General features: G+C 41.9%; 1 protein-coding gene across 6 annotated transcripts; it reads right to left on the reverse strand.

Annotated features, from left to right (window-relative positions):
* Nucleotides 1-100: 100 nt before the first annotated feature.
* Nucleotides 101-23,019, reverse strand: lsm6 (LSM6 homolog, U6 small nuclear RNA and mRNA degradation associated). 6 transcript variants are annotated; one of them, XM_072569547.1, is made up of 5 exons: nt 22,888-23,019; nt 11,496-11,735; nt 7,055-7,169; nt 3,821-3,934; nt 101-487 (listed from the first exon to the last, which is right to left on the reverse strand). In XM_072569547.1, exons 3-5 carry the CDS (start codon nt 7,146-7,148, stop codon nt 453-455), a joined length of 243 nt encoding a protein of 80 aa, XP_072425648.1. In that variant the 5' UTR covers nt 7,149-7,169; nt 11,496-11,735; nt 22,888-23,019; the 3' UTR covers nt 101-452. The 6 variants fall into 6 exon arrangements, with proteins under 6 accessions (XP_072425648.1, XP_072425695.1, XP_072425769.1 ...); XM_072569594.1 differs by having other exon boundaries at nt 22,782-22,975; XM_072569668.1 differs by lacking the exon at nt 22,888-23,019 and adding an exon at nt 22,688-22,764.
* Nucleotides 23,020-23,547: the final 528 nt, after the last annotated feature.

Below are 23,547 nucleotides of genomic sequence, written 5' to 3' on the forward strand. Positions count from 1 at the left end.
TTCCAAACAGACGTCTTCATGACATTCCCCCCCTTTCCTTTGATGATGAAGTATTTGTAATATATTTTTTGTGGTGACATTAAACTTAAACAAAGTGAGACACATACATCAAGTCCTTTATTCACAACAGTGTCAGCAATGAAGTCACTTTTCCCTAAGCAGGTAGTTAGCTTAAAATGTACAGTGTTTCCAAAACAGGCCAGTACTTGCCTGAATCAAACTTCCGGTTTTATATATTACATTACAGCCATTATCCATTTCTGAAAAACCAAACGAAGGCTTCAAGAAAATATAAATCAATCATCCTTATTTATGAGGAACTAACACGCATATTGCGGATAACCAAAAATTGAAAAGAACTACTGTACTTGAATGTCTTCTCCTTGCTTAAAAAATAAACTTTTTTGTCTTTTAAAAATCAAAAAAACATGACATTTGGTGCACATCATCATCTAAAGTCTCCTCTTCTGTGTGCTTATATACAACACTGAAAGAAAAAAAGAAAGAAAATGTAAAGATTTTCTAGTTTAGGAAAAACAGACCAAACACCACTTAATCTCTTATTGATATACAGAGGCCAGTACTGTTGATAACGCAAGGCCAGAGTAAACAAAATTTCCAACACGCTGTATACATGAATTGAGAGATCATGGTGCGGCTGTACTGGACATTGGTTAGGCCACTTTTGGAATATTGCATGCAATTCTGGTCTTCTTCCTATTGGAAGGATGTTGTGAAACTTGAAAGGGCTCAGAAAAGATTTACAAGGATATTGCCAGGGTTGGAGGATTGAACTATAAGGAGAGGTTGAATGGGCTAGGGCTGTTTTCCCTGAAGCATCAGAGGCCGAGGGGTGATATTATAGATGTTTATAAAATCATGAGGGGAATGGATAGGATAAATAGACAAGGTATTTTCCCTGGGGTGGGGGAGTCCAGAACTAGAGGGCATAGGCTTGGGGTGAGAGGGAAAAGATAAAGAAGAGACCGAAGGGGGCAACTTTTTCACATGTATGGGGTAAGCTGCCAGAGGAAGTGGTGGAGACTGGTACAATTACAACATTTAAAAGGCATTTACAGGAATGGTTTGGAGGGATGTGGGCCAAGTGCTGGCAGGTGGGACTAGATTGGGTTGGGATATCTGGTTGGCATGGATGGGTTGGACCGAAGGGTCTGTTTCCGTGCTGTACATCTCTATGACTCTAAAGCAACGTATTCCAGCTTACACACAATCATGCACTTTTCCCCTTAACTTTGTGGCACTTTTCCAGTGAAAAGGCTTACTGATTTCATCTTTTATTTAAAGAATTATATTCTTTGTTGCTCAGTAAACTAATTGCTTCTTTCATCACCAACACACCAAGCATGACATGAGTCAAGAACAGTTTTATTCATATTTCTGACCAGGGACTTTTAAACAAGCGTCACTTTTGAAAATGAAACGGACTAAATAAACCACCAGAGCAAGCTGCTTCTACTAAAGATCCCTGTTCCCCATCTCTGAACTCCTAAATAATATTTGCATTATTAGATATATTCAAAAACAAGTTACTCCTCACATGATTCAATATCAGAGCAGCACATTACATTAGACAGGTGGGGTATTTGCTCAAGTTAATAAAAAAAACTAATGTGAATTTAATTTGTGGTCAAGATTTTAAATAGTTTAAATACTTTGGTGAGAATGACTCAGTCTGCAGAGGGATATAGACATTTTGAGTGAGTGGGCAAAAACCTGGCAGTTGGAATATATTATGAGAAAATCTAAGGTTTTGCACTTTGGCAGGAAGAATAGAAGAGTTCAGTGTTATTTAAATGTAGAAACACTTCAGAAGGCTATAGAAGAGAAATTTGAGAGCCCTCGTGTATGAATCACAAAAACTAGCATTCTAGGTTAAGCAGGCAATGGGGATGGCAAATGAAATGTTGGCCTTTATTTCAATGGGAATGTAATTTAAATAGGGAGGTGGTGCTAAAACTATGCAGGAGGTTCCAATTTAAGAATGTCCAACTGAAGAACGTTCATACTTACGAACTAAATGCCACACATGGGTGCAATTTTAAAGATCCAACACAAACATTTCCTGTACTTACAAATGGCTACTTTATATTGTTCTGCAGCGTTCTGACTTGTGTACAAATCAATTCAGAGGGTCGGTGTGGACTTGTTGGGCCGAAGAGCCTATTTTTACACTGTAAGTAATCTAATCAATTCAAACGTACTCAAGAATGGAACCCATTAGCTAACATTAACTGGGATTACTTTAGTGTGAAAGGATTGGGGGGGGGGGGGGGGGGGGGGGAAGGTGCTGCAGAACAATATAAAGTAGCCATTTGTAAGTACAGGAAATGTTTGTGTTGGAACTTTTAAAGAGCATCCAGGAGAGGAGAGGTTTTGTGCCAGTACGTAGACAGCCCTACTGAAGATGGGGAGCTAATCCTTGGGAATGAAGCCAGTCAGGTTGTTGAAGTGGCCATAGCTCTAAGTTTTAAAGTCATTATAGAAAGGGATAAAGGAAGGTACAGAGGTTAATTGTCTAAATTGAGGGTGGGCCAATTTCAATATCATTAGACAAGATCTGGCAAATATAGACTGGGAGCAGCTACTTGCAGATAATTCTACAGTTGGAAAGTGGGAGTCTTTTAAAAAGTTGCATAGTGAGAACGCAGGGCCAGTGCGTTCCTCCAAGAGTGAAGGGAGCAAGTCCCGAGATGGCATTAAAAACAGGGGAGGCCCTTCAGGAAAACAGGAAGCACAACGGCCTTTGGCAGATAGGATTAAGGAAAACCTCAAAGCATTTTATAGATATAGTAAAACAACAGGATTATCAGGAAAAGAGTGGGACTTTTTAGAGACCAAAGGGACAATCTGTACATGGAGCCAGAGGAAGGAGGTGAGGTCTTTATGAATATTTTTCATCTATATTCAGAAAAGAGAAATAGATCATTGCTGGAGATTTCAATTGGGATGGTGAGGTTCTACAGCATGTTCAGATTAAAAGGAGGAATTTGATGTTTTAATGAGATGACAGATTTATTGTTTAAATATGATCTCTCTCTTGGGTGTAGCATTCAAGTCAAAAGGGATTAGAAAATACTTTGGCTCCTTTTGTAGAGGTTATTAGGGAATTTTTTTTTTGAAAAGTATTGCAGTTTCCCATATGATGCAGTTTACAAAAGCCAAGCAAGTCTAGAGACAGCAGATGAGTCACAACTGTGTGCTCCTTCCCCACTGCCGTCTTGCTTCCAGCCTCCATCTCCTGATCAACAGCTGATGGCTGTTAAATATCAACTAAGATGCTGCTCATCTCATTGAGCACTGTACCAATATTGAATCGACTACTGCAGTACGTATTTTTATACAGTACTATAAAGTTTTGTTAACTACAGTAATATCATTTCCTTTTTAGTAATGCATCAATTTAAAAGTTTAAATGTGTTTATTGCAATGTTTTAATGCTTTTCAAACATGTTGGGGCATGTATTGGGTGCATAGGGGAAGGGCTTAGCATATCCATGGTATTCATGCTTTCTTGGTCACCATGGGAAATCCATGCCTCTACCCCTTGTGGGGAGCAAGGACTTACTGCATTTTTAAAAACAAACAATGTGACTTTCTTCAAGAAAGAGACAGAAACAAAATAGATGAGATAAACTGATCAGGAGACAGAAAGCACAAGAGAGTCATGCACGCATCTAAACAGTCTCTGGATGAACACTTTTTCAAAAACCTTTGTTCTCAATAACACCTTTGTAGTTTTACAGTACAATATAAAGCATAACTTTCAAATTTTATTTCGAAAGGAAACAAGTGAATTTACCATTGTTGCCTCGAATAAATGCATCACCATACTTGTTCTTAAGTTGACCATTTACATATTCTTCTGTTTGTTCCAGTGCTATATTCATATAACCATCCAGACAAGCCAAAACACCTGGCAAAAATGAGACAACTGCAATTAAAATGTATTAAAATCCAAGACTAGAATGTTCAATGCAATATTCAGTTTTATAACTGAGTAATGATTACCAGAAATTAGAACTAAATGTGAATTTAGGGTTTAGCCACAACTTAGAGTTCACAGCAACAAAAGAATGCCTCTCATATTATACTTGAATAAAAATATTCAATTTAAAGAACCCTTACTCTTTAAACAAATGATTGAAACTGAACAATTCCCATTTTAAAATGAAGATTATTAATTTTATTTGACACGTAGACACCTGGGACTTATCCCTTTATTAAATTAGAAAGGCCAGCTTTAGTGACAAGTTCCTTATCTTCACTGAGAAAGGGAATGCGGGAAAGAGTTAAAAACAAAACAAAGCAGCAACATCTATCCTTTATCCATCAGGTGGACAGGCCTCCAACTAGTTGGCAATACAGCAGCAGTACAAGTACAGGTGCTATCATTGTAGGCAAAGGACACCATTTATAAAGGAAAATCTAGTACTGATAAACTGAGGTTTCAACTTCAGTTATGTATACACATGAACTGAAAAAGCAGTACATCCATAAGTAAACTGAGCATCAAGAATTCTGTTAATCTTAGTCATTAGATTATGCTTACTTCTTTTAAAATATGTCTATTACAATTAGTTGCCATACACTTCGAGGCGGGGGCATGGTTGAGGTGTCAAATGAATAATTTGCATCTTTCTTTTACAGAGACGCTGACCAGTCCATGGTGACAGTGGATGAAATCATTCACTAGAAGGGTTCCAAACTGATAGGGCAGATATGTCTGGTAAGACTGTTGGAGCTTACGTTGACAAAGCACCAGGGATCATTGAGATGCATCCAAACATTTTGAAGGATGTGAATGTGGAAATTGCAATGGCCTAGACTTCCCTAGATTTGAAGGAGTTGCCAAGGATAAGCCCATCGTTACAGACTAGTCAGCTTAACTTCAGTGGTGGGGAAGTTTCTTGAGACAATTATTCTGGATAGAAAAATAATCACATGGAAAATGGTGGGTTGATTAGAAATCCATGCTGACTCTTCCTAAGGGGAAGATCATGTTTAACTTGGAGCTTTCTGAAGAGGAAATAAAAAATGCTCAATGAAGGTAACACTGTTGATGTTGATGTGGTGCACATGGACGTTGAGAAAGCTACGTGGTACTGTAAAAAAACAACAGACCTGTGAGGAAAGTTTAGGCCATGTTATAAAAGGGTCATTAGCAAAATGCTGAGAAAATGGGCAGAGCAATACATTTTATGGACTGAGGGGGCAGGGGGTAGTTTTAGTGGATGTTCCCAGGGTCAGTATTGGGACTTTGCAAAAGATACAAGGCATGGAAGAAGGCAGTGGAGTAGGCAGCCACATAGCAGATGAGTTTCAACGCAGACAAGTGCAGAGTGAAACACGTTGGTAGGAATAAAATGGAAAGACAATATTAAATAGTGGATACATTTCTACAGAGGATGCAAAAGTAGAGGAACCTGGCTGTGTATGTCCACAGATCTTTGAAAGTGGCAGGATAAGTAAAGGCAGAGCAATAAATAGAGTAAAGCATACAGTAGCCGCAGCTTTATTCATAAGAACTTATGTAGATACTTGGTAGACCTCTGCTGGAGTACTGGGTACAGTTGCAAATGCCATATTATAGGAAGAATGTGAAAGCATTGGACAAAGTGCAGAAGTGGTATAAAAAATGGTTCTAGGGATGAGGAATGATTGAAGAAGTTGGGACCAACAAGTTGGGGCTAAGAGGAGAACCGATGGTGGTCTTCAAAATCATGCAAGGACTAGACAGTAGATGGAGAGAAACTGCTCCTGCTTGTTGCAAGAACAATATATAAATAAATAAAGTGGTCTAAAGTGCAAAAGAAACAGGGCATAGTGAGGAAAATCCTTTTCACTCAGTTAGGGTATGGAACGTACTGCCTAGAGTTGTGGTGGTATTAGGCTCAGTTGAGGCATTTGTGAAGTCACTGGGTGATTACTTGGATACAAATTATGTGCAAGGGTATGGGGGAAAAGGCAGGAAATTAGAACCAGGTAATGATGCTCATTTAACAAGCCAGTGCAGGTACAATAGGCCGAATGGCCTCTTTCTGTGCCATAAAACTTCTGTAACCTGGCCTTTTTTTTCCACCAGCATTTAAGCAGTAAAGAGGCACAATTTCCATTACAGTAAGTCCTCACTGTTCTGGTTAATATTGCTTTGTTTTAAAGATGTTTATTCTTCAAGGCCTGCTTCCTAATCAGTTTGAGCCATGATTTCTGAATTTACAAAGTTTGCGAATGCTATTGACATTAGAAACACAGGTTACAATAAATGAATATAAATATTATTGACAATCTTTTGAAGTTCAAACAAAGAATATTGGAAATTCATTTGAAGGTGACTGAAAGACTTGTATCTGTGGCACAGGATTAAATGTTTTGTTCTCAGAGCGAAGAATGATCAGAAAGAAAGTCATCAGGGCAACTACACACAATATATCGAGATAAAAGATGCGAAAATGAAAAAATATAATACAGCATTTCATGATAATTTTTTTTAATGCACAACTGTTAAGACTGGAACAGCTGTAGAAGGTAGAAAGGGGAAAAGGTTTCAGAGGCTTCAACAGGAAAATATGGCAAAGACTTGTTGTGGAATTTAGTGTAAGGGCCAGTGGGCTGGGATTACAGGGCCTCTCCTTAACTTCTTTTGAATCATGGAATTAAACCACAGAAGAAAGTTATTCAGCGTATCATTTCAAAGCTTAATTTTTAAATACCTATCAACTAAATGTAGTCTCATCGCCTGCTCTTTCTGCATAGCCCTCCAATGTTCTCCCTTCAATTTATGCAGTACTCCTTTTACAATTAAAATGACCTGTTCTGTTTTGCAAATTATTTCAGCTAGGAACGCACGGTGCTGCACATGTGCAAAAGGCTATTTCATCTTGTACATTTGGTTTGTCCAGAGATGAAAATCTCCAAACCCAGCACTGGTTTTAACCCAGATTCTGATGGCAACTCATGGTTCACTTACAATTATTTCATTCAAAGTTGAGATTTTCAGGAACTCAATTACAATTTTAAGTAGGACTTACTGTACCTCGATAATCCACGCCTGAGTTCAGTTTGACCACTACTGGTCTCCCTATGATCTGTTTTAGAAAATCGCTGGGCGTTTGCTTTCGCAGGCTCATTTTTTATTTCAGCCTAAGCCCCTGCATCAGAACAGAAACATTTCCTAAATGACAATACAAGCATAAATAATTCAAAACCAACTTTGCAAAAAACTGACAAGGGTTTCTATACATGTACAACTTGTAGTCATGAATAGAGGGGGGTTAGAGTGTGAACGGAGAATGAGTGAAAGACAAACAAAAAAAAGCAGTGGCAAGTATTAGCAGAAAATGCTTACTTTACCCCCAAAAGCATCAATTTGAATTTGGTAATTTAAATTAATAGTTGAATACTTCAAGGAAAAAAATAAGTTCAATATAATTTGTTATTTAAAATGCCAAAGGAGGAGGCATTGCGTTATTAGTTTTGGAGTTGGTTACTGCAGTGAGGAAAAATATCTTTGAGGGGTCATCAAATGAAGTTTTGCAGGTAGAGCTTAGGAATAAGAAAGGGACAGCTATATTACTAGGTGTTTATTATAAACTTCCAGAGAGCTGACAAGAAATTGAGGAGAAACCTTTTGCACAATTTGGGGAGGTGTGTAAAAATAATAACAAACAAGTAATTATAATATTCTGGATTAGTGGTGCTGGAAGAGCACAGCAGTTCAGGCAGCATCCAAGGAGCTTCGAAATCGACGTTTCGAGCAAAAGTCCTTCATCAGGAATAAAGATGATTTCAACTTTTCAAACATTAACTAGTGTTAAGGGCTTGGGTGAAGTTGATGTCCTTACTTACGTACAGGGAAAACCTTTGGGCCAATATGTTGAGGGGCAAGCAAGAGATGACACTGTCCTGGATCTAATTGTGGTGGGGGAACATTTGAGTGATAGCAATCACAACATGGTACAATTAAACTGAGTATGGGTAAAGAAACAGATAAATTGCAAAAAAAATAAAGTTTTGGATTGAGGAGGGCAAATTAGAATAAATCAAGGCAGGATCTGGTCAAGGTAGACTGGAGCAGCTAACAGTGAGCAAATACAGAACAGTACAGCACAGTACACGCCCTTGATGTTGTGCTGACGTTTCATCCTACTCTAAGATCAGGCTAACCTGCATACCCTTCACTGTACCATTTTCCACGTTCTTATCCAAGAGGCGCTTAAATGTCCCTCATGGATCTGACTCTACTACCACCGCTTGCAGAGTCAAGAATATGGTGCTAGAAAAACATAGCAGGTCTGGTAGCGTCCTGTTGCCCAAAACATCAATTCTCCTGCTCCTCAGATGCTGCCTGACCTGCTGTGCTTTTCCAGCACCACACTCTCGACTCTGATCTCCAGTCCTCACTTTCTCCTACCATCACTGGATGTGCATTCCACACACCCACTCTGTGTAAAAAACCTACCCCTGACATCTCCCCTAAACCTTCCTCCAATCATGTTGAAATTATGTCTCCTTGTAATAGACAGAGAAAGTCTCTGCCTATCCAATCTATCTTATGCCTCTCATCATCTTGTACACCTCTATCAAGTCACCTCTCATCTTTCTTCACAAGACCTGCCCTCCAGCCCAGGCAGTATCCTGGGAAATCTCCTCTGCACCTTCCACATCTTTCCTTTAAAACGTTGACCAGAACTGAACACAATATTCCATGTGTGGTCTAATCAGGCCTCTAAAGAGCTGCAGCATAACCTCATGGCTCTAAAATGCAATCCCCTACTAACGAAAGTCAACATACCATACACCTTTTTAACTATCTCTAATCAAACTACGGTTTTCCAAGTAATCATAAATCCGGTCTTTCAGAATCCTCTCGAATAATTTGCCCACCACAGACAAAAGATTGACTGGTCTGTAATTCCCTGGTTGATCCCTATTCCTCTTCCTGAACAAGGGAATAACATTTGCTACCCTCCCATCATCTGGTACTACTCCAGTGGACATTGAGGATGCAAAGATCATCACCAAAGGTGCAGCAATTTCTTCCCTCACTTCCCATATTAACCTTGGGTATATCCCATCTGGCCCAGGGATTTATTTATCTTTGTTTTTCAAACTTTTCAGCACATCCTCCTTCTTAACATCAACCTGCTCAAGCATATCAGTCTGTTTTACTCTGTCCTCAGAAACGTCAAAAGTTTCTCTCAGTAGTGAATACTGAAGAAAAGTATTCATTAAAGACCTCCCCACCTCCAGGCACAAGTTCCCTCCACTATCCCTGATCGGCCCAATCTTCTCTCTTACCATCCTCTCGTTCCTCGCATAAGTGTACAGTGCCTTAGGATTTTCCTTAATCCAACCCACTAAAGCGTTTTCATGCACATTTCTCACTCTCAAGTTTATTCTTTAATTCCTTCCTGGTTACCTTGTAACTCTCAAGCCCTGTCTGTTTCTTGTTTCCTCAACCTTAAGTAAGCTTCCTTCTTCCTCTTGACTAGATGTTCTACATCTCTTTGTCATTCAAGGTTCCTTCATCCTGCCATCCCTTCCTTGCCTCAGTGGGACAAACCTGTCCAGCACAATCAGCAAGTGCTTCTTAAACAACCTCCATGTTTCTGTCATACATTTCCCTGAGAACATCTGTTCTCAATTTAGGAGCTGCAGTTCCTGCCAAATCGCATTTTAATTCCCCTTTCCCTGATTAAATACTTTCCCATGCCGTCTGCTCCTATACCTCGCCATGACTATAGTAAACATCAGGGAGTTGTGATCACTATCACTGAACTGCTCTCCCACAGAGAGATCTGACATCTGGCATGGTTCGTTGCCAAGTATCAAATCCAATATGGCCTCCCCTCTAGTTAGCCTATCTACACATTGAGTCATGAGCTCTTCCTGGACATAGCTGACAAAAGCTTCTCCATCGAACTATTTGAACTAAGTAGGTTCCAATCAATATTAGGGAAGTTAAAGTCAAGTATGACAACAACCCTGTTACTTCTGCATCTTTTCAAAATCTGCCTCCCAATCTACTCCGGTGTCTCTGCTGCTACAGAAGGATTGGTAGAAAACTTCCAATAAAGTGACTACTCCTTTGCTGTTTCCGACTTCCATCCATACTGATTATGTAGAACAAACCCTCTTAGATGACCTCCCTTTCTGCAGCTGTGATACTATCCCCGCTTAGCAATACCACTCCTCTACCTCTTTTCCATCCCCTTTATTCCTTTGGAAACATCTAAACCCTGGAATATCCAACAACCATTCTTGCCCCTGTGACATCCAAGTCTCTAACGGCCAGAGCATCATCATTCCAAGTACTGATCAATTTATTGATAATTCAAAAGTTCGTCACCCTTATCCCTGATATTTTTTGCATTAAAACAGATGCACTTCAACCCATCACACTGACTGCACCTTTGCTCTATCAAGTGTCTATCCCTCCTCACAGACTCTCTGCATACTGTATCTGGCTGTTCATTATATACTGTATCATCTGATCCATACTGCTGGTTCCCCACCCCCGCCAATCTAGTTTAAACCATCCCAAAGAGCTCTAACAAACATCCCACCCAAGATATTGTACTCCTCCAGTTCAGGAATAAACTGTCCTTGTACAGGACCCACCTTCCCCAAAAGGTACCCCGATGATCCCCATATTTGAAGCCTTCCCTTCTACCCCAGCCCCACAGCCACATGTTCCTCTACATTCGCTCTCTATTCCTAGCCTCAATAGCCTATGGCACCGGCGGCAATGCTGAGATTACTACTTTGCCCATACTGCCTTCTAGCTTCCAACCTAACTCACTATATTCTCTTTTCAGGTCTTCATCCCTTTCCCTAGCTATGCTGTTCGTACCGATGTGTATGATGACTTCTGGCTGCTCTCCCTCTCCCTTAAAGAATTCTGTAGACTCGATCAGAGACATCCCTAACCCTGGCATCCAGGAGGCAACATATCTTCAGGGAGTCTCAATCGCGACCACAGAGTCTCCTGTCTGTTCCTCTCACAATTGTATCTATTATTATCACCCTCCTATTCTTCCCCATTCTGAGCCACAAAGCCAACCTCAGTGCAAAAAACCGGAATGTTGTGACTTTCCCCAGTAATTCATCTCCTCCAAGTTTCCATAACAGTATACTTATTGTTGAGGGGAATTGCCACAGAGGATCCCTACACTGTCTGCCTATTCCCTTTCCCTCTCCTGATGGTCACCCAGCTACTTTTATCCTCTGTATAACTTCCTATCAACCCCTCAGCCTCCCAAATGATCTGAAGTTCATCCAACTCCAGTTCCCTAATGCAGAGAGAGAGGAGCTGGAGTTGGGTGCACCTCTCACAAGCGAAATCAGCAAGGACACTAATGGTGACCCTTACCTCTCACATCCTGCAAGAGGAGCATGAAACTGCCTGAGCCTCCATCCCCTCTGCCCTAAATTGCCAAGAGAGGTGGAATAAATGAGGAAAAAAAAACCCTTACCTTACCAACCCTACACACACAATCCTTTTTTCAGTTAAGAGGAGGGTGATGGGTGGGAGACACTACACGTGTAGTTTCTTGGGTTTAGCCACAGTCCGAATATATCAGTACACGTGCCTAGCAATCCAAGTGTCCGCGTCCACTCCTGTTCAGTCTTCGTTCCACCTATTCGCAAGTCAGTCTTTAAGAGGGAAATTTACCTTCCTGGTCTGCGCTGTCACCACTCCGACCTACAGAAACCTACAGAAGAGCAGTGGGGTACAGTCAAAAAGGAAATGGAGAGAGTACAAGCCTAACATGTTCCCCCTACGGTGATAGGAAGGAATAGCAAGCCCTGAGAACCATGGATAATCACAGGTATTCTGGATATGATGAGGGCAAAATAGAAAAATCATTTAGCAGGTACAAGTGGAGGTATTAATGGAATACAGAAAGTGCAAGGTGGAGATTAACAACACAATTAGGAAAGCAAAGAGGGGATATGACAAAACTCTGGCTGGTAAAAGTAGGGAAAATTCCAAGATATTCTGCAAGCATAAGTACATCAATGGGAACAGGATACTCAGAAAAAGACCAGGCCCCATTAGTGAACAAGATGGCAATCTGTGGGTGGAGCCAGAGGACACTGGGAGAGTGCTGAGTTGGTAGAATATCACCCATCTCAAGAGAATGAGGATGACATAGACATAGAACAATACAGCACAGAACAGGCCCTTCGGCCCACGATGTTGTGCTGAACATTTGTCCTAGCTTAAGCACCCATCCATGTACCTATCCAATTGCCGCTTAAAGGTCACCAATGATTCTGACTCTGCCACTCCCACAGGCAGCGCATTCCATGCCCCCACCACTCTCTGGGTAAAAAACCTACCCCTGACATCCCCCCTATACCTTCCACCCTTCACCTTAAATGTATGTCCCCTTGTAACACTCTGTTGTACCCGGGGAAAAAGTTTCTGACTGTCTACTCTATCTATTCCTCTGATCATCTTATAAACCTCTATCAAGTCACCCCTCATCCTTCGCCGTTCAAATGAGAAAAGGCCTAGCACTCTCAACCTATCCTCGTACAACATCCTTTACCAGGATGTTGCCTGGAATCTATTCTCCATTCCAGGCAACATTCTGGTAAATCTTCTCTACACCCTCTCCAAAGCGTCCACATCTTTCCTAAAATGAGGCGACCAGAACTGCACACAGTACTCCAAATGTGGCCTTACCAAGGTCCTGGACAGCTGCAACTTCACGACTCTTGAATTCAATCCCTCTGCTAATGAACGCTAATACACCATAGGCCTTCTTATAAGCTCTATCCACCTGAGTGGCAACTTTCAAAGATCTATGAACATAGACCCCAAGATCCCTCTGCTCCTCCACCTTACTAAGAACCCTACCGTTAACCCTGTATTCCGCATTCTTATTGTCCTTCCAAAATGGACAACCTCACACTTGACAGGATTGAATTCCATCTGCCACTCCTCAGCCCAGCTCTGCATCATATCTAAGTCCCTTTGCAGCCGACAACAGCCCTCCTCACTATCCACAACTCCACCAATCTTCGTATCATCTGCAAATATACTGACCCACCCTTCAACTCCCTCTTCCAAGTCATTAATAAAAATTACAAACAGCAGAGGACCCAGAACTGATCCCTTGTAACTGGGCTCCAGGCTGAATATTTACCATCTACCACCACTCTGACTTCAACCGGTTAGCCAGTTTTCTATCTAACTGGCCAAATTTCCCTCTATTCCATGCCTCCTGACTTTCCGCATGAGCCTACCATGGGGAACCTTATCAAATGCCTGAAGAGTGCAAGCAAACCGTGAATGAAGATGTGAAACCTTGGAGGAGAGAGACTGTGAGGTGCTTGAGCAAATTAACATTAGGGAAGGACAAGGTATTGGATGTGTTAGTAGGCTTAAAAGGTGGACAAATCTCTGGGTCTGGATAAATTGCGCCCCAGGCTGCTGTGGGAGGCAAGGGAGGATATTGCACTGCCCTGGGAGAGGTGCCAAAAGTGTGGAGAACACTAATTGTGGTTCCAATATTTCAAAAAGGTTGTAAAGATAAGCCCAAGATTGCTGAAGGAGAGCACCTATCTCCACTTGAGAGGCAAGGTTTGATCAGAGACAGTCAGCGTGACTTCAGCAAAGGGAGGTCATGCCTAACAAACATGATTGAATTGTTTTGAGGGGATGACCAGGTGAGCCGAAGAGGGTAGTGCAGTTGATATAGTTCATATGGATTTCAGCAAAGCCTTTGATAAGATCCCACACAGGAGACTTATCAAGGTGGCAAGTGCACACGGGATGCAGGACTATTTGATAAAGTGGATTTAAAATTTACCTAATTGTCAGAGACAGAGCGTAAATGTCGAAGGCCACTTCAGTGACGGCAAGCCAGTGTCCAACGGTGTACCACAAACATCTGTACTGGGTCCTCTTTTTTTTGTCATTTACATAAATGACAGATTATTGTGTGGAGGTTTGTGGATTAGTAAATTTGCGGATGATACAAACATTAGTCAGGTGGTTAACAGTGAATTAAGTGGCTTAGGCAACAAGACACAAACAGGATGGTCAAATGGGCAAATAAGTGGCAGATGCTATTTAACCCTGAAAAGCACAAGGTGATACAATTTTGAAGGAGTAATCTGACAAAGAAGTATTCAATCAATGGCATGACACCAGGAAGTTCTATGGAACAACGGGACCTTGGAGTGTTTCCCCATAGATCTCAGAATGCCGAAGGGTGGTGAAAAAGGCATAAAGGACACTTGCCTTTATTAATTGAGGAATAAATTACAAAAGCAAGGAAGTCATGTTGGAGTTGTTAGAACTTTGGTGAGACACAGCTTGAGTACTGTGTGTAGTTCTGGTTGCAACATTACAGGAACTGGAGGGAGAGCAGAGGAGATTCACCAGGATGCTGTTTGGAATAGAAAATGTAAGTTTGATGAAAGGATTTGTTTTGGGGTGGGGGTGTGTGGAGACAGAGTGATGTGATTGAAGTGTACAAGATTATGCTGGGCATAGAGAGTGTGGATAAGGAGCATTTGGTGCCCTGAGTTAAAGGATTAATCAAGAGGGGACGCAGGTTCAAGGTGGGGGGCAAGAGATTGAGGGTGGGAGGAACAACTTTTTTTTTGAAATTCAGAGGATGGTGATGGTCTGCAGAGTGCTGCCTCAGAAGGTAGTAGAGGAAAATTGCCTCACATTCTTTATAAAGTACCAAGATGAGCACTTGGAGCATTAGAACTTTCAAGGCTGGGCCAAGAGCTGGTAATTGGGAATAGATTGAAGGTCAAGTGCTTCTCATGTTTTGATGCAGACTCAATGGGCCAAAGGATTTTTCCATACTATACGTTTCTGTGACAGTACTTTCACTTCGGTCAGAAAGGGATATGTTCTAACACCTTACCAGCCTCCTGAGCACATTAACTAGGCCAATGCTTTGCTGTAATATCGCACTTAGGGGAGCTGTAATCAATGCCTGACTAACTAAAGAAATTATGATGGTAGTGCGTTCTGGTGGAACGTGACAATTGCATTCCTCTGCAACCTCACACTATGGAAAACAGCTGTAGAAAATTGCTGTACCTGTTCAGTAGAAAGGTTAACCAAACAGCGTCCACAGTTAGTCAATTGCATTATAACCAATTCGCATTTATGAAACAAGTGTTATACCAGAACAACTTGTATCAGACGCAAGCTAGCTATGATAAATTGGGGATTATTATTTAAAGGGATGACGACAGACAGGCATTTAAATAGCTCATGGATGAACTGTAAAGTTTATTCATCCCAGTCCAGCATGAAAGTAAAATGGGAAACATGATCAGACCATGACTAACAGGAGAAATTAGAGACAGTATTAAATCCAAGGGGAGGCATGCAAATTAGCTGAAATAAAACAGCAGACCTGAGGATTGGGAGAGTTTAGATTCTAGTAAAGGGAGACAAAGAGACTGACAAAGGGAATTTATAATGGGGAACAAAGATGACAGACCGATTAAACACATACTTTAGTTCTGTCTTCACAAAAGGAAAACACAAGTAGCATTCCAAAAACACGGAGAGGGGTAGGGGGATGTAATCGAGCCGAAAGAGAAGGTGAAATTGAAATAAATCAATATTAATGGGGAAGTGCTATTGACGAAACTAACAGGATTAAAGGCAGATAAATCCCCAGAGCTTGATAACCTTCATCCCAGAGTACTTAAGGAAATGGCCCTAGAAATAGCAGATGTACTGGTGATCATCTTCCGAGATTCTACAGATTCTCGCACGGATTAAAAGGTAGTTAACGAAGCCGACTTTTTAAGAAGGGAAGCAGAGGCAAAACACAAATTGTAAATCAGTTAGCTTGACATCAGTTGTGGGCAAAAATATTATTAAAGTCCATTGTGAAAGATGTAACAGCACAGCACTTGGGAAAAATGTGACAAAGAGGATGGAGTCAGCATGGTTTCACAAAGGGGCTTGACAAATCTGCTGGAACCTTTTGAAGATTTAACTACAGTAGACAAGGAGAAGTCAATGATGTGGTTTACTTGGATTTTCGGATTGCTTTCAAAAAGTTCCCACACAAGAGATGACTCTGTAAAATCAAAAGTGCATGAGATTGGAGGTTGTGTACTGAAATAGATGGAGAACTGATCAGCAGACAGGAAACAAGGAATAGGAATTAAATAGGTCTTTTTCTGAGTGGCAGCTGATGATTCCTACGTGACCAGCGCTTGAATCAAAGCTATTCACAATATATATCAATGGTTTAGAGGAGCAAACTGTGTCAGATCTCCAAGTTTGCAGAGAACAAAGCTGAGTGGGAGGGTGATCTGTGAGCAGAGAAGCTTCAATGATTTGGACAAATTGGGTAAATACATGGGGGAAGCAGGATAATGTAGAAAAGTGACATTTTACACTTTGGTAGAGAGAAGAACAGGAAAGCAGGTTATTATCTGCTTGGCAATAGTTTGTGAAAGGAAGAGGTCCAAGTCTTCCAACTCAACTGGCCAAAAACATAAAGGAGGATAGTAAAGGCTTTTTTAGGTATGTGAAAAGAAAAAAAAATGGTTAAGACTAAAATTGGGGCCTTGAAGACAGAAAAGGGTGAATTGATCACAGGGAACAAAGAAGTGGCAGAAGAGTTGAATTGTTGAATTGGTATTTTAGATCTGTCTTCACTGGGGAAGACACGAGCAATCTCCCAGATGTAATAGTGGCTGAAGGACCTGAACTGAAGGGAATTTATATTAGGCAGGAAGTGAGTTGGAGAGACTGTTAGGTCTGAAGGCTGATAAGTCCCTGGGACCTGATGGTCTACATCCCAGGGTACTGAAGGAGGTGGCTGTAGAAATCGTGGATGCATTGGTGATCATTGTCCAATGTTCTATAGATTCAGGATCAGTTCCTATAGATTGGAGGGTGACTAATGTTGTCCCACTTTTTAAGGAAGGAAGGAGAGAGAAAAAACAGAAAATTATAGACCAATTAGTCCGACCTCGGTGGTGGGAAAAATGCTGGAGTCAATCATAAAGGACAAAATTACGACACATCTGGATACCAGTAACAGGTCAGAGTCAGCATGGATTTACAAAGGGGAAATCATGCTTGACTAATCTTCTGGAATTTTTTGAGGATGTAACTCTGAAGATGGACAAGGGAGATCCAGTGGATGTAGTATATCTGGACTTAGTGGGCAAAATTAGGGCACATGGTATTAGGGGCAAAATACTGACATGAATTGAAAATTGGTTGGCCGACAGGAAACAGCAGTGATAAACGGCTCCCTTTCAGGATGGCAGGCGGTGACCAGTGGTGTGCCGCAGGGATCAGTGCTGGGACCGCAGCTTTTTACAATGTACATTAATGATATAGACGAAGGTATTAAAAATAATATTAGCAAATTTGCTGATGACACAAAGCTGGGTGGCAGGGTGAAATGTGAGGAGGATGTTAGGAGAATACAGGGTGACTTGGACAGGCTAGGTGAGTGGATGGATGCATGGCAGATGCAGTTTAATGTGGATAAATGTGTGGTTATCCACTTTGATGGCAAGAACAGGAAGGCAGATTACTACCTAAATGGAATCAATTTAGGTAAAGGGGCAGTACAACGAGATCTAGGTGTTCTTGTACATCAGTCAATGAAAGCAAGCATGCAGGTACGGCAGGCATGCTGGCCTTCATAACAAGAGGAATTGAGTATAGAAGCAAAGAGGTCCTTCTGCAGCTTTACAGGGCCCTGGTGAGACCGCACCTGGAATATTGTGCGCAGTTTTGGTCTCCAAATTTGAGGAAAGACATTGACTATTTGAGGGAGTACAGCGTAGGTTCACGAGGTCAATTCCCGGAATGACGGGACTATCTTACGCTGAAAGATTGGAGCGACTGGGCTTGTATACGCTTGAGTTTAGAAGGCTGAGGGGGGATCTGATTGAGACATATAAGATTATTAAAGGATTGGACACTCTGGAGGCAGGAAGCATGTTTCCGCTGATGGGTGAGCCCCGAACCAGAGGACAGTTTAAAAATAAGGGGTAAGCCACTTAGAACAGAGTTGAGGAGAAACTTCTTCATCCAGAGAGTGGTGGGTGTGTGGAATGCTCTGCCCCAGAAGGCTGTGAAGGCCAAGTCTCTGGATACTTTCAAGAAAGAGTCGGATAGAGCTCTTAAGGATAGTGGAATCAAGAGTTATGGGAATAAGGCAGGAACAGGATACTGATTGCGGATGATCACAATGAATGGTGGTGCTGGCTCGAAGGGAAGAATGGCCTACTCCTGCACCTATTGTCTATTGTCTTCGTACACCAGTCGCTAAAAGCAAGTATGCAGGTGCAGCAGGTGGTAAAGGCGGCAAATGGGACCCTGGCTTTCACAATGAGAGGATGCTAGTACAGGAATAGGGATGTCCTCTGCAACTGTACAGGGCATTGGTGAGACCACACATTGAGTAGTGTGCGCAGTTTTGGACTCCTTATCTGAGAAGATATGTTCTTACTATTGAGCGAGTGCAAAGAAAGTTTATCAGACTGATTCCTAGGATAGCAGGACAGATGTACTAAAGTCATTTTCATAGTCAGAGATGTACAGCATGGAAACAGACCCTTCAGTCTAACTCATCCATGCTGACCAGATATCCTAAATTAATCTAGTCCCATTTGCCAGATTAATTGCCAGAAAGAGACTGGTTGGTTAGGACTGTATTCACTGGAATTTAGGAGAGACTGGAATCTTCTAGAAACCCATAAAATTCCAGCAGTGCTAGACAAGGTAGATGGAGGATGTTCTCCATGACCACGGAGTGTTGAACCAGGGGTCATAGAATGGCCTTTTAGAACTGAAGGAAGGAGAGATTTCTTCACCAAGAGAATGGCGAGCTTGTGGAATTCTCTGCCACAGAAGGCGGTTGAGGGCAAAACATTGAATGTTTTCAAGAAGGAGTGGAGAGTTCTTGGGGCTAAAGGAATCAAAGGGGATGGGAGAAATTGGGAACCGGGTACTGAGTTGGATGCTCAACCATGATCATCCTGAACAGGCTGGAAGAACTGAATGGCCCATGCCTGTTCAGTGAGGCTATGTTTCTATTATGATATTAGTGGAAGTCTGGGATCTATGTTTCTGGTTTAAACACTTGTCAAGTTATTATAATGAAAACATTTTTGAAAACAAACATAGGACCACGTAACAATCACACCTCATTTTCACCATTATCATCACCCTGCAGCAGTACCTACAACAAGTCTTTCATTGTGGAGGACTAAATGGTTTGGCACAGAAAATCAGGTAGAACCAGTAGTGGATACAAGTCAGGAAAAACAAGGGTCAGAAAGTACTAGGGAAAGTAGTCACAGTCATAGGGTCATAGAGATGTACAGCACGGAAACAGACCCTTCGGTCCAACTCGTCCATGCCGACCAGGTATCCCAAGTTAATCTAATCCCATTTGCCAGCACTGGATTGCTTTTAAAAAACCTTGGTTTGCTAATGTCTTTTAGGGAGAGAAATAGCCATCCTTACCTGGTAAGGCCTACATGTGACTCCAGATCCACAGCAATGTGATTGACTCTCAACTGTCCTCAAGCAATTAGGGATGAGCAATAAATACTGGCCTAGCAAGGGTCACCCATATTCCAAGAATGAATTTTAAAACCCAGACGCTCTAGCAGGCAATTAGGAAATAGAAGCGGTAAACAAATATTTTGTCTATTTTTGGTATGCATTCTGAAGATAATGAGGAAGCAAGGGTCTAACAAGAAGAAAATTAAAGCAATGATTAGTGATGATAAATTACTTCAGATACTAATATTTGACAATTTCCATGGGACTGGTGACCTATGCCAACAGAATTGGCTGCAAAGGTAGTGGAGGCTCTAATCTCTCAAATAGCTCCTGCAAATAGGAAAGAAGAAATTGTAACATTGCTCTTTGAGAAAGGAGCAAGAGAAAACCTGAGAACTGCTGGCCAATTAGCTTGACATTAGCCAACGGTGAAATGGAGGAGTCAACAACACTTAGAAAATTATTTCTAAAATATGATTAGACAGACTAAACATTGTTTTAGAAGTAGGAATCATGCTTGAAAACAAATTATGGATTTGGAGCTCATAACTAATATGCAAAGGGAAGCCGGTGAATGTCCTACATATCAATTTTTAATAAAGCATTCAATGAGGTGCCACATAAGGTTTTTATACAAGAGATAATACATTAGTGTCGATGGATGACGAGTTAAGTAGAGTTGCAATAAATGGGGTGTGTTCAAATTTGTAGCCTGTGACCAGTGGAATGCCTAAAGGATTAGTTTTGAGCCTCAGCTATTTGCAATCTATAGCAATGACTTAGATAAAGGAGCCAAAAATTATCCATTCAACGGTGCCGCTAATACAAAGCTGAATGAGAGAAGGATACTGAACAAGCTGTAAAGAGATACAGACATGTTAACTGAATGGGTAATGCTGTGTATAAAATTGGGAAATGAGAGGTAATTCACTTTGTTAGGCAGAATAGAAGATCAGAATACTTTGCAATAGTGGAATGCTTTTAAGTGTTGACATTCAGAGGCATGGGTGTACATGGACAAAACCCATGCAGGTACGGTAAGCAATTAGAACACAGAACAGTACAGTACAGGAATAGACTCTTCAGCCCACCATGTCTGCACCGACCATGATGCCATTCTAAACTAATCCCATCGATCTATGTATGTCCGTAGCCATCTGTTCCCTGCCTGTTCATGTAGTGGTCTAAATGCCTCTTAAACGTTGCTATCTCACCTGTTTTTAGCACCTCCCCTGGCAGAATGTGCCAGGTACCTACCACCTTCTGTAAAAAACTTTCTTCGCACATCTCCTTTAAACCATTCCCCTCTCACCTTAAATCTATGCCCCCTTGTCTTTGACATTTCCACTCTGGGAAAAAGACTCAAACTCCCTCTCAATTTTATATACTTCTATCAAGTAGCCCCTCAACTTCCAATACTCTAGCAAAATCCAAGTTTACCCAACCTGTCCTTATAGCTAATACACTGCAAAGCAGGCAACATCCTGGTAAACCTCTTTTGCACCCTCTGCAAAGCCTCCAAATCCTTCCCATAATGTGGCAACCAGAACTGAACAGAATATTCCAAATATTGCCCAACTGACGTTTTACGCAGCTGCAACATGACTTGCTAACTTTTATATTCAATAACGCCAACTGATGAAAGGAAGCATGCTCTACAACTTTTTTACCACTTGTGCTGCCACTTGCAGAGCTCTGTACTTGCACTCCAAGATCCCTCTGTATATCAATGTTGCTAAGGGCCCTGCCATTTACTGCTCACAATATCATAGATGCCCCATATCATGTGATCTGAGGGTATCAAGGTCTCAGACTCCATCTTAAATGGGACCACCTGAAACATGATACTATTATTTGTAAATAGAGTCAGAGTCATAGAGATGTACAGCATGGAAACAGACCCTTCGGTCCAACCTGTCCATGCTGACCAGATATCCCAACCCAATCTAGTCCCACCTGCCAGCGCCCGGCCCATATCCCTCCAAACCCTTCCTATTCATACACCCATCCAAATGCCTCTTCAATGTTGCAATTGTACCAGCCTCCACCACATCCTCTGGCAGCTCATTCCATACACGTACCACCCTCTGCGTGAAAAAGTTGCCACTTAGGTTTCTTTTATATCTTTTCCCTCTCAACCTAAACCTATGCCCTCTAGTTCTGGACTCCCTGACCCCAGAGAAAACAGCCCCAGACTGTTCAGCCTCTCCCTGTAGCTCAGACCCTCCAACCCTGGCAACATCTTTGTCAATCTTTTCTGAACCCTTTCAAGTTTCACAACATCTTTCCGATAGGAAGGAGACCAGAACTGCAAGCAATATTCCAAAAGTGGCCTAACCAATGTCCTGTACAGCCGCAACATGACCTCCCAACTCCTGTACTCAATACTCTGACCAATAAAGGAAAGCATACCAAACACCTTCTTCACTATCCTATCTACCCAAGACTCCACTTTCAAGGAGCTATGAACCTGCACTCCAAAGTCTCTTTGTTCAGCAACACTCCCTGGGACCTTACCATTAAGCGTATAAGTCCTGCTAAGATTTGCTTTCCCAAAACGCAGCACCTCACATTTATCTAAATTAAACTCCATCTGCCACTTCTCAGCCCATTGGCCCATCTGATCAAGATCCTGAATGTGGTGGAGGCTGGTACAATTGCAACATTTAACAGGCATTTGGATGGGTATATGAATAGGAAGGGTTTGGAGGGATACGGGCCGGGTGCTGGCAGGTCGGGTTGGGATATCTGGTCGGCGTGGACAGATTGGACCAAAGGGTTTGTTTCCATGCTGTACATGACTCTAAAAGAAGAGTGGGCAGGGAGGAGGTTTATGGACCATGAAGGCAAAAGTGAGGACTGCAGATGTTGGAAATCAGAGTCTAGATTAGAGTGGTGCTGGAAAAGCACAACAGGTCAGGCAGCATCCGAGGAGCAGGAAAATCGACGTTTCGGGCAAAAGCAGAACACCGGCAGGGAACAACACTAGGCTGGACGTCGTTGCTCTACACTGCTTCGCGAAATATCAGTAAGATATTTATGTCCGATTATATATTGAGATTTGTCTTTCTGCACCAGTAGGCAGAGGATAAAACTGTATGCAGAAAGGAAGACAACCGAGCTCACCATGCCCCGGGAATAGCTCACATGCAAGCCTCGAAAAGGCACTCGGAACCTCACAGCAGGCCTCAAGGCCCAACAAATAAGAACAAACACACACCGAAAGCGGCGAAACTCAACAAGTGAGACCGGCCGCACCCGCCGGGCCACTGAGGCGCAGCTCGCACCGCGCGCTGCTCTGGCGCGAAACTCGAACGACGGGTTACCGTTCACTCAGTGCCCGATTCGAACGTAGCCCGGACGATTTCAAACTCCCTCACGTTCCGTCAACCAATTCGGACGTTGGCCGGAGCTCTGCTCGCGACTCCACAAAATCCAGCCAATCCGGAGCTGAGCACCGCCTATCAATCAACGCGACGGAGGGTTGACGTCTCAGCGGAAGTTCCCAGTTTTCGTCTGCTGCAAATAGGGAAAAGGCAAGGGCAGGTGAATAATGTTTCTCCTGGTCGTGTTTACAAATGCATTAACATTAACGGTTTTTTTTGTTTGTGGTTTGGGAATATTTCGATACAAATGAAACTTGTGACATCATCCCCGCCTGCTCTGTAATGGCGAGGAACAACGGAAATCCTTTAAAAAAGAGAGAAATTGGCAGATCTGTGTTTCCAGAATTTAAAAAAAAATCTTTCATGCGTAAACAATGACAATTTGCTGGTAAAATAACATCAGGTTTAGTGCACACATGGTAATATACCATGAGATGGATTTTGCAAGGGACTAGGTGTTGACTCAAAGTCGTTTTGCTTCAAACTGACTGCAACTAGGCCTAGCCTGCAGTCATTGGAGATCGCTGAAAGTTTATTTTGTAGAGTCATACAACACGGAAACAGACCCTTCAGTCCAACCAATCCATGCCGAACATAATC

Source organism: Chiloscyllium punctatum, chromosome 1 (genome assembly GCF_047496795.1).
Source record: "Chiloscyllium punctatum isolate Juve2018m chromosome 1, sChiPun1.3, whole genome shotgun sequence".
Classification (NCBI taxonomy): domain Eukaryota; kingdom Metazoa; phylum Chordata; class Chondrichthyes; order Orectolobiformes; family Hemiscylliidae; genus Chiloscyllium; species Chiloscyllium punctatum.

Coding starts and splice junctions, on each gene's coding strand:
- lsm6 (XM_072569547.1), bottom strand. CDS start 7,148: ATGAGCCTGCGAAAGCAAACGCCCAGCGATTTTCTAAAACAGATCATA. Junction 3,935..7,054: donor CTCAGGCGTGGATTATCGAG/GTACAGTAAGTC, acceptor CATTTTTGCCAG/GTGTTTTGGCTTGTCTGGAT. Junction 488..3,820: donor ATTTATTCGAGGCAACAATG/GTAAATTCACTT, acceptor TTTTTCTTTCAG/TGTTGTATATAAGCACACAG.